Source organism: Topomyia yanbarensis, chromosome 1, assembly GCF_030247195.1.
Source record: "Topomyia yanbarensis strain Yona2022 chromosome 1, ASM3024719v1, whole genome shotgun sequence".
Classification (NCBI taxonomy): Eukaryota; Metazoa; Arthropoda; class Insecta; order Diptera; family Culicidae; genus Topomyia; species Topomyia yanbarensis.
Genome location: NC_080670.1, coordinates 146,238,412 through 146,250,813, shown reverse-complemented (window position 1 = coordinate 146,250,813; position 12,402 = coordinate 146,238,412). Strand labels below are relative to the sequence as shown.

Sequence of the window (12,402 nt, the reverse complement as noted above, 5' to 3'; positions counted from 1 at the left end):
CTCGTGATGCTCTTGACGAAATAAAATCACAAGCCAGCGCTGTTGGCGACGATATTTTAGACGAAGTAAGGGCAATTGCCGCGACAATTAGTACCCTGGAAACCAGTGTTAATAATGCTCGTTTGACACCTGCGGTGTCTCCCCCCAGTCTGATGGACGAATTGACCGTCGTTTCAAATAAAACTGCTATCTCAGGTTCGCAGCATAATCAAGTGGCAAAAGATGGATGGCGCACACTTGGTTCGAAAAGAGTGTGGCGCTCCGACTGGTCAGAATATGACTTACGTAAACAGCGTCGCATTAAACAACAAAAAGAGAAAGATAAAGCAGCAAAGAGTAAAAAATCGAGAAGAAAACAGGGTACAAGATACAGCAATATCAACAGTAATAACAAAAACAACTACAACAACAAAGATAGCAAGTGCAATAAGAACAGGAACCGCAATAAGTACAACAATAACAATAATCACAACTACAACCAAAATAGATACAACAACAATAGCAACAAAAACAACAGCTACAAGTCCAATAATACCACCAACAATTTCAATAGAAACAGGCACAACATAAACAATAACGACCACAACGGAAACAGAAACAACAACATTAACAACAGTAACAACAACAACAACAATAATCACAGAATAAGCAACTACAACAAAAACAGCAACTACAACAGCAACAACAACTACAACAGAAATAACAACAACCACAACGAAAACAGAAACAGCATTTGCAATAGAAACAACAATGGTCTTAACAACAATCACCATAACAATAAACATCATTGTTCATCTTGCTCCTGTGAACGTTCGTGTTTTCGCCAATTTTAACGCACTTCTCAGAGGCAGACCAGGACAAGCATGACGCAGCTGGTAACAGTACAATAGTTTTAAACAATATTTTTACGAATAACGAATCACAACCAACTTCTTCGAAAACCACTGAAATTTTGGTTTACTGTCAAAATTTTAATAGAATGAGGAGCGCCGTAAAGATGAACGAAATCCATAAGAATATATTAGGCTCCTCATTTTCGTAGGTACCGAAACAAGTTGGAATGAGGATATAAAAAGTGAAGAGGTTTTCGGTAGTAACTATAATGTTTTTAGAGATGATCGTGATTTACGACTAACCCAAAGAATGTCAGGCGGAGGAGTTCTCATCGCAGTTTCATCTATATTTAATTCCGATCTTATTGTCTCACCAAAATTCAAAGAATTTGAACATGTATGGGTTAAAGCACATATCGCTGATGAAATCCACATTTTTGTCTCAGTGTACTTTCCACCGGACCTAGCTTGCAAATCAACATATGAGATTTTCTTTCAAGCAGCTGAAGAAATAATCTCTAATTTTCCTCCAGAATTCAAAGTTCATATTTATGGTGATTTTAATCAGCGCAACTTAGATTTTATTCCTGACTCTGAAAATGAGAGCATTCTACTTCCTGTCGTTGGTGATAACGAAACATTACAATATATGTTTAAGAAAATTGCATTGCTAGGACTCAATCAAATAAACCATATAAAAAATCAACACAATCGTTATTTAGATCTGCTATTAACAAACATTAATGAAGATTTCTGTGTTGATGAATCTCATTCTCCCTTATGAAAAAATGAAACGTTTCACACAGCAATAGAATTCTCTATTTTTGTGCACAAGAATCATAATTTCATTGATTGTGACTTCGAGGACGTTTTCGATTATAGAAAAGCAAATTATGAAAATATTAAATATAAATTAAGCAGTGCTAATTGGCAGTCCCTTTTAAAGAATCAAGTGAACGTTGAATGTGCAGTGGAGATCTTTTATAATATTTTATGGCAAATAATACAGGAGGAAGTTCCACTCACGAAAAAACGACGAAATCATGCATCCAAAAATCCAGTTTGGTTCAACAAGGAAATTATTAATTTGAAAAATCGGAAGCAAAAAGCTCACAAAATTTACAGAAAACACAATAATCAGGATAATTTGGAAAAATACCTTAACATTCGTGACCAACTAACTTTGGCTATTTCTTCGGCACTAACTGTATATAATGCAAAAACTGAAAATGAGATCAAGTCATGCCCAAAAAACTTTTTTAATTACATCAAAACTAAGTTGAATTCATGCAACTTCCCATCAAAAATGTCTTTAGATGGGAAAGAGGGTGAAACTTCAAAAGATATTTGTAATCTCTTCGCAACATTTTTTCAAGAAACTTATTCTAACTATTCAGACAATGATCGTGACTTTGAATATTTTTCTTATTTTCCTGATTATTCAAGGGATGTTGGTGTCAGTCACATTAATGTTCAAGATATCTTGTCTGGTCTCAATGATCTAGATGCCACTAAAGGCTCCGGACCTGATGGAATTCCACCTGCTTTCATAAAGAATTTAGCAACTGAGCTTACGTCACCTTTATTCTGGCTGTTCAATAAGTCACTAGAATCTGGTATTTTCCCAAAAGATTGGAAAAAATCTTTTTTAATACCTATTTATAAATCGGGTAAAAAATCTGATATTCGCAATTATCGTGGAATTGCCATTCTGTCTTGCTTTCCCAAACTTTTCGAATCCATCATAAATAAAACCATTTTCAACCTAGTCAAACATAAAATAACAAATTCACAACATGGGTTTTTTAAAGGCCGTTCAACTAGTACAAACCTTTTAGAATTTGTTGATTACTCGTTAAATGCCATGGATAAAGGAAATCATATAGAAGCTCTTTACACTGACTTCAGCAAAGCTTTCGATAAGCTGGACATTCCCATGTTAATATTCAAACTTGAAAAATTGGGAATCGAGATGAGACTCCTCAATTGGATTAAGTCGTATTTAACAGATCGTCAGCAAATAGTAAAATTCTATGAGATGAAATCTGATGTAATTAAAGTTACTTCGGGGGTTCCGCAAGGTTCACACTTAGGACCTCTTCTTTTTATTTTATATGTCAACGACATCTCTCTTATTTTAAAAAACATTAATATTCTCATATATGCGGATGATATGAAGCTATTTTTAGAAATTAGAAATAATAATGACTATAATGTTTTTCACGATGAAACACAAATCTTTTATACATGGTGTTGTAAATGTTTACTGGAGTTAAATGTTAAAAAATGTAATCTCATGACTTTTAGCAGAAAACAAATCACGGCTTCCGTATCAATTACATTAGGTAATCAAACCGTTCAGAAATGCGATAAAATAAGAGATTTAGGAGTTATCTTAGATAAAAAATTAAAATTTGTGGAACATTACAACACAATTGTTCATAGAGCTAGTAATATGCTTAATTTTATAAAACGCTTCGGATATCACTTTCAAGATCCTTACACAATTAAAACTCTTTACGTAGCATATGTTCGGTCTATTTTAGAATATTGTAGTATTGTTTGGTCACCATTCATAAAAAAACACGAAGTGAAAATTGGATCAATCCAAAACAGTTTCTATTATATGCACTACGCAAGTTAAGATGGACAGTATTCCCTCTTCCATCCAACATTGAAAGAACGTCGGGACTATGCTATGATCTCGTTTCTAAACGATATCGTCATGCAGCGTATTGACTCATCTTACATATTGTCAAAATTAAATTTATATGCTCCTACTCGTCAATTACGCAATAGAAATTTGTTCGCGATAGGTCATCACCGTACAGACTATGCTAAATTCGGACCACTAAACCAGATGATGGCTGTGTATAACGAGCATTGTGAAAGTATTGACCTTACCATGCCCCGAACAAGTTTAAAACAGTTTTTCAACTCTTTACGGCATCATAGTACATAGAAATAGTTTACAGGATAGTATATAAGCAATTAATATTTATATAATGTAGTCTACACTTGATTGACGAAATAAATAAATAAATACTTAGACCCGACCTCAGACTGCACTTCATAACACTGTTCGACAAAAATAACAACTTGAGTGTGCTGTAACCTCATACTGGTTATCGCAAAGTAGAAGAAAAGTTATCAAATATTACGCCAGGATCGATTTTTATGGACAATTTTTCGTATTATTAATTATTAAAATAGTCACGCAGTGGAATTGAAAATTAAGCAAAATTAAAAAAAGTTACGTCAATGACTATTTTCGGTGTACATTTGAGTGCTGAGTTGAATGGCGTAATTTGATATTGTATACAAGATCGCGTTCTCAAGCTATGCACTTTTAAAGTTAAGAACACCAAAATAAATGCCAAAAATAGTTGTTTTCGGTCAAGATCACAGTGTTTCCTAAGAAGTTTCATAACATAATACAGCTCATGTTTTGAAAGCATAATTTTGGTGATAAATCATCCTAAAAGCAATAATTGAGAATCAACTCCTTAAGAAACATTACAGCATGGTGTCTTCAGCAAAGTTATTGAGGATAATATTAAAAATAATTTTGTTGGCGAAATTAATGCTCTATGTATTCATGGTATCGAGATGTATTAGGATATTTGCGAGAAAACCTTTTTTTCGAGTTGTTCTAATACTAATATTCAGAATAACTCTTATATTTGCTTGATCTTCTGCAAAGTTGTTTAGAACAATGAAACACACATTTCGATCCATGGTATGTGTTTCTAAAACGGAAGTACTACAAAAAGTTAGAGTGAAGAAAATTGTATTTAATGAAATTTAGAAAATATTTTTCTATATCTCGGTATGCTGCACACGTGTAGCCCTCCCGTCTTCATCAAAGTATCTAATACAATTTTCAACAATTTTTCTGAAGACACCAAGTCACTAAATAATGTTTTTGAAGAGTGGATTTTCCATTTTTACTTCTGAGGGAATCATCTACCATGTCATCATCATGTTACAAAACTTTTTAGAAGATACTGGACCTCCAAATTTGACGGTTTCGTAATTATGTGGTCTGAACCATAAAAACTGATTTAGAATACAGTGTAGACACGATTTTATCAGCACACGATTTTATCAGCTCCCGATTCTATTTACCCCCATTCTATCAGCTTTTTGACTCGATTTTATAGGCTTCATATGAAAATTGATAGTTGGTAGTTTGATGGGCTCTAGCAGACGAACAAAGTTGAATTCGGGTATATATTTCTTATCTTAGAGATCCGAAAAATGCAAAAATAAAAATATTTTTTTTTATTTTACACTGTCAGACCCCCCCCCCCCGACGGGTAAAACATGATGATGAGTTATGTTCTACCGTAGACCATGCGGTAGACTTGGGTGAAACGCCCAACTCCTACTCTGCAGAATGCAAAGAATTCTTCACATTTCCTTTCGATCATGCCCATATGAGCCTGCCTAGTTCTAGTTTTCCGTTCTAAGTTTATAACTGATTCGCTCTAGAATACCTATCCGTCTTTCAATTTCATTGCTTTCGTTTCTCTTAGTCTCAAATTTGCCGAAAATAGCCAACAAAATCGATACAGTAGAACCTTGCGGCAATTGAAACATAGTAACAATTCTTCTTACCTTCGAAACTAAGCTCGCTCGATACGCCGCCAGAGCTTTAAGATATTCCTTTTTGGCAGCCTCGGTTTTCTTCTTGTACACCTGTAAGAGAAACAGAAAAACGGTTTTGAATACAAATCGACGCTAATTGATAGTGGCAAACACAAATGCTGTTGTATCATGTACAAAAGTATATGCAATAGAAGCAAGATGAAAAATTAGTAATAACGAGGAAGTGGTACATCCTCAGAGGATGATTTATTACTGTTATATTTACGCAGCGAATCTTTCAACCTATTGAAAGCGATGGTGGCAGAAAGTCGTTTGTCAGTATCGTTTTGAAAGGATGTAAAGGAGTATAATACAAGAGCGCACATAAGAGTAAGTATACAACTAAGTCATTAATCTATGTAACGGAGCAATTGCAATCACGACAAAACATTGTTTCATTGGGTATTTCCTATTAAACGATGAATTGAGTCCTAATGGGTGTTTCCGAGACATTGTTTGATACTTGAAATGTTTAAAAAAAAATACCTCGTATACCTGATCATTTTATGTGATTTCGTGGACCACTATATTTTCAATGAATCGTATCATAAGGGTGCCACAAGTGCATTAAAACAAGTAAACTAGCCCACTCGAACAAAAGCTATACCGCCACTCTGGTTATTGATTAGCATCCACTGGCATACATCATTTTAGGCGAATGGGAAAACGAACCCGGTTTCCAGTGTAATACGCCATCATTCATTCTCCATCTTTGGGTACTCATCAATTATGGAATTTTTCATTTAGAAAGCACACAAATTGCTTCTCCCGCCAAACAGTCACTGGAGTGATAGAATCGACACTGGGCTAAAGGACGGGAGGATGACGCAAGAACGTATTGTATGTAGATTTCCAACTAAGAAGGTATGCAAACATCAGAACAAAATACTGACATTCGTCAAACGGATTCGCGTGGGTTTAAGGGTAGCGCACTGTTAAGCCGGGCTTATCTAGAGAATATTTAGGGTAAATGTTTATAAAGAGTAACAGTAAGCTCGTAGCTATCTGTCGTATAGGAACCAATTCGTATCTATTGGAGACTCGTGTAACTCTTATAGACCAATAGAAATAGGAGTGCCCCAAGGCAGTAATATTGGGCCACTGTTATTTTTATTGTATATCAATGACCTAGGTAGACTCGGGTTAAAAGGGACTCCTCGTCTTTTCGCGGATGACACAGCGTTGTTCTACCCGAACAACTGCCTGGATATTGTACGCGACATTGAATCGGATTTAAAAACACTAACGACGTATTTCAACGAAAACCTTCTTTCCTTGAACCTATCAAAAACTAAATATATGCTGTTTCGTTCATCTAGAAGAGCTATAGGCGTGCATCCAGACCCAAGAATGGGACGGTCTGTAAATCAGGAAACTAACTGCTTCAAATATTTAGGACTTCACTTAGACCCCACACTCTCCTGGATTGAACATATAACATCTATAGAGAGAAAAGTTGCATCGTTATGTGGGGTTATGCGTAAAGTATGCTATTTTGTTCCCCAGCATGTACATCTAAAATTTTATTATGCGCACATCCACTCATTGCTGAACTACCTTGTATCTGTGTGGGGCCGTGCCAATATCTCGAATCTGAAAAAGCTACAAATGCTTCAAAACAGATGTCTTAAAATTATTTATAAAAAACTATTTATGTACCCTACGATTTTGTTATACAATAATAATTCCCATAACATTTTACCTTTGCTTGGGTTGACTAACTACCAAACAATCATTTATTATACTCCAGAGTATCCACGAACCTTGGTCAAAGACGCATTTCTTTCATCGGACCTAAGTTTTTCAACCAGCTTCCTACTGATTTAAAGCAAATAACATGTCGCACTCGTTTCCAAGCAAAATTGAAACTAATTTAAAAAAATAAAATGTGAGAATTTTTAATATAAACTTCGTTCACCACCAATCGAGCTTATTCCTTTAGCTATAATTGGTTAACATTTTTTTTAATAAAAACAATTGATAAATGCATTTTTTCTAGCAATAAGTAATAAATAATTTTAAATTATTATGAGCTTCCTGCAAAGCTACGATGGGACCCTTAAAAGGATTCTTTTCCGTTGGGTACTCGCCGTAGCTTCTTGTCAAATTTTGTGTTTTGTCGGTCTCGTATTGTTTTTTTTTGTTCTCAGCGTTTCCGCGATTCGTAACTTTGTTTTGTTTTGCTGACCTTTTTTTGTACGCAATAAAAAAAAGTGAGTTACATATTTCAAGGAACCCTGAACCGACAATCGAGCTGAATTTATTTTGGAAATCTTTGTAACTTCTATGGCAAACTTGGGAACGAATGGTTTTGCAGGTGATGGAAAATTACGTAATTCGCAATGATTTTTCTTACATCATTTTTTGTTCCATTTACAATTCATTTAAAAGAGAACTCTTGAAAGGGTCAGTATCAGCGTTGTGATTGGATGTGGACAAATTGTGCTCACTGCAAAAACTCAACAAAGAAATGTTTCGGAATCTCCTCGTGGCTAGTTTATGTGAAATTTTAACTATACACTTAAAATATCAAGAAAGTTCACAGAATTGTACAACTTCGTATTCATTAATCATTTAAATTTTAACGGTTAAATTTATTGGCCACACAAGCAAATTGCTTGCCACATTATGTTTTTTACCCAGTTGTTTAGTAAAATTTATTATGTACGCTTTGTTGACATCTTCGCACTCGTAAATTTCGTAGCACTGAATTCCTTCTTTAACAGTTTGATTCGTATGCCACTATAACGTATCTTTCGCTGTCAGTTATTATGTAACGGTTATTCATGGCAGAAATGGTGTCTTTTTCCAAGCTCTTGATTTCACGCTGGTAATTGCTCTCTTGGGTTACTTCTGTTTCTAGTAGGTCTCGCAAATCATTCTTATTTTGTGATTTTTTGATATTTTGTCCAATTTAATGTTTCTAGTCATTTTCTACGGCGGGATAGCTCATCTCAAAGATATACTCCAAAGATTTTAGGAATGCCGTGTTCACGATAAAAATTGAATATCTCCTAAACCATTGCATTCATTTCGGGTTGCAATGTTCAAAGCAGTTTCTAATCATAAAAGACGCCTCCTGAAAGTCAAATGGAAAATGAATGGTAGTAATAAATTTAGAGGAACCATTGGTTTGCAACCTCATTAGATCCATGTACCCCTTTCCGAATATTGACCTCCATCATATATCCCTTTCAAAAAATCGCTTCCACCATTACCCTATCAGAAAAATATGAAGTTCAATTGGATCAACATCATACTTTTTTCAATTAAAAATCTTTGACGCTTTTTTGTTTTCTTGTGCGTTCGCTAGGGCGTCATGTCACTTCGAAAAGCTTTTTCGTAAAATTCCAAATGGTGTTATAGAGAACAATCCGTTTAATCAAATACATTACCATGTTTGTGGTACTTCTGGAAAATATATTTATTCCAATATCTTGCTTTGGGTGAGACTTCAAACTATTTTAAGTTATTCGGTATGTGAATCGTAAAATATCGAGGGGCTCGGCATGCACAATATAGATTGTACAATGTGGCTCATCGTGTTATCCCCAAGCATGTTGTTCCAATGAACATTTTGCAACCTAATTTGGTACTGGTCAATAACGGAGTAGCAACTACGGGTGATCTCTTATGCTTATGTTTATGTGAATCGTGAAATATCGATAGTTCAATTCGGACCTTGTGTCATAGACATAATTTTGTACGGGATCACATGAAACCATCTAAGAGAAATATTCACACATTTCAATGATATTGCATGTTAGTTTGGTTCAGTTCCAACTCTATATAATTCTTCAAGCAGGGCCACAAACTTGTGTGTAATAAATATCGAGGCATAACGATCCTCAATGTCGCCAATAAGGTAGTCTCTCCCATTGTGTGTAGTAGAATGCACCCACTGACTGAATCGTTTGTCTGATGACCAACGAAGGCCCAAATATTTACACTGCGACAAATTCTGGATGAATACCGGGAATATAACTTGCGATGACAATGCGGTTTATCATCGAAAGGAAATGTGGCAGATAATGCTTGATGGTGGCCTTACGACAAAACTGATTAAGCTGATTCGTATGACGCTAGATGGGTCAAAATCGAGCGTAAATTTGTTCGGACTGACATCCGATTAGTTTTTGAGGTTAGATTAACTGATTGAGGGCGATGCGCTCTCTAATCAATTCTTCAACATAGTGCTCGAAGGTGCGATACGATGATCTGACGTGCAAAGCAATGGAACCATCGTCAGGAGATCTCGCATGCTTCGTTGCTTCGCGGACGACATCGACATGATTGGCGTTGACCACAGAGCAGTGGAAGAGGCTGCTGTGCCTTTTAAAAGGGAATCGTGAAAATCGAATTGACTACGGAAGCTGGTAGAGTGAAAGGCAGTTCGAACGGTGTAGGTTCCAAGATGGAAATTGATGTGGTACGGTACGAATTAATATATGTTGGAATACTGGCGGCTTGTGAAAACAATGTTAGCCGCGAGGTAAAAAGGCGTGTTATGGTTGCGAATAAAGTTTTCGATGGTTTGCGTAGTCAGCTGGAGTTCAGTAGCCTACACACAAAACTTGCTCTATACAGAGCACTGATACTCTCTGTTGGTCTGCACGGTCATGAGACATGGGCGTTGAAGAAATAAGGTGCAGACACCAAAGTCATGAGCTGTGCCAAGTATACATCCGCTGCTAGGATCAAATTTGAAACGAGAGACCTGCATCAAGAATTTCGAGGTGATGCTAGACGGCAAATCGTCTTTCTATGCTGCATCATATTTTCGTTTCCTAGGCATCGAAACAACTTGAGGTAACATTCCGGATGACTAAATAATTTATAAACATTCATGTTGCCCTTATTCGCTCGTTATTTGAGTATTCGCCAGTTTTGATCGCCTTTTCACAATAACGGATTGCTGCACAAGAATTAGTGGACTAGTTTAGTCATAACTTTTGTGCCCTTTAGGCACAAAAATGGTTTTATCCAATGTCCTCCTTCCTTAATGGACAAAAAATGGGTTCCGCCAATTTTTTTCCAGAACTTCCTTTTCTTGTGGGGAATCACGCTTGGCTAGGGGTTTGATCAGGAACACAATTTGTGTGTCCGTTTTTGGAAGCTAGTGTAAATCTAGAGTAGTTCGGGCATTAAGTTAGTGTCGGATTCTGATGAGACGAAGTCGAAACGCAAATTCCATAATTTAGTTATAGATTTTGTGAGCTTTACACGCAAAAGTGGTTTTACCTAATTTTCTCCGCTGTGGAGAAAAATTGGGTATCGCCTAATTTTTTTGTTTTCTTTAAGAAGTAATATAGTATTGCTTTTTTTTTTGATTTTTTTATTTAATCGATAAGGCTGACAGAATCGGACTAAAAAGCTGACAATACCATCGGGTCTTGGCTGTATGTTTTATTTATTAAGAAACTATTCGTGGCTCAATATGATGTTATGATATTGAGAGAAAAATAGCAAGTCATATAATTTTCAATCCCTATTCAAAGATTCAGTTAATGTTCATTTATAAATAATTGATCAGTACTTTAACCCTCTTAAGACAAATGTCTCCCGTTTAATTCCAGTATGTGCACATAAAACGGTATAATGCATGATATCTTAATTATCTTAACGTGTCTCCAATTTTCGTAGTTTTTGAAACCCATAAAAGTGCAACTTGAATGTTTTCGAAGGTATCAACATTGGAAATCCTTGAACCGGAGGGATTTGAGCTCAACTCTCATATTACCAGTCCTCAACTAATTTTAGCATGGTCGTTTTCAAATATGTGTAACAGGAAATAAATTGCAGCCATCGTATTGGTAGAGTTATTTATTATTATGGTTATTAGATACAGCTTCGAAGGATATAATAGAAACAACTTAGCTAAATAGCAAAAAGGATATTCCTCCTACCGCAAGACTCTAGTATGTATGTAACAATGAGGGATAGAATAATATGCAATATAATTTAAATTTTATTGAATACAAACAAAAGTCCTGTTTCAAAGCACAGAAAGTGATCGCACATAAATCTACCATTCAAATGTTTGGTGGTTCCAGCAAAGAGCCTCCATTCCGCGTAGTCGCAACCCATTATCAAGAGAAATCATTTTCTGAAAAATAGTACCCTTGTCAGACATAAAATCTAACGATCACAAATTGGCAGATAAAATGAAATGATAGCATCGTCTATATTCACAGTACCTCAAGCGTACAAAATAGATGGGAAGGAGGCGGATGGCGAAATAGACTTGCACCCATACATAAATACACACACATTCGCTGTCTCGGACCGGGCATGGGGATATTAACTGAGGGGGTTCTGAGTTCAAAGCAACGAACTCAAGTTGATTAAAACGCTGAAAATGAAAATTTCGTGAAGAAAAATCAGAGATACACGTACGACATACATGTATCACTAGTACACAAATTGTAATGAGTGAAATCACTAGATGACACCTGTGTGGACTTGCCTTGATAACAGAGCTTTTCACAAAGAAATGCTGGGTTTGGTAGGTGCCAGGGAGAAAAGGGGGTAATACAAATTTCAATTACGAAAACCTCCCTGGATGAGAGAGAAGCTTTTTTGAGTTATTGCTTTCGGAATAGATTTCTGTCGCCGGTTTTATCCCTTTTCCCAAATCCTCTATACACATGCTGTTAAAATGTACGCTTCAATTTGGTTAAACAACGTACGGACTACATTCGGCGTGTGTAGCCTTACCAAAACCGACGGTGGCCGAAGTAGCGGCTCTCCTCTCGCAGAGCCGGGATAAGATCGCGAAAAATAAGCATGCGCTTATATAAAATGATTCCTCGTACGAATATGTGCTTCTCTTGCTCATCTTCATCCTCTCTCTCACTCGCGGTGGATAGTGTTGTGACTGTTTTGTGTACAAGTATATGACAGTTATACGGAAGGAACC

The 12,402-nt window shown here is 36.0% G+C and overlaps 1 protein-coding gene across 7 annotated transcripts in view; it reads right to left on the bottom strand.

Annotated features, from left to right (window-relative positions):
• LOC131676604 (TOX high mobility group box family member 3-like) overlaps window positions 1-12,402 on the bottom strand; it is a 275,645-nt gene that overhangs the window by 23,392 nt on the left and 239,851 nt on the right. For all 7 annotated transcript variants that reach the window (XM_058955772.1, XM_058955801.1, XM_058955753.1 and 4 more), the window contains one exon: window positions 5,454-5,534. In XM_058955772.1, the coding sequence (XP_058811755.1) occupies window positions 5,454-5,534 (81 nt within the window). The remainder of the gene's footprint in view (window positions 1-5,453; window positions 5,535-12,402) is intronic.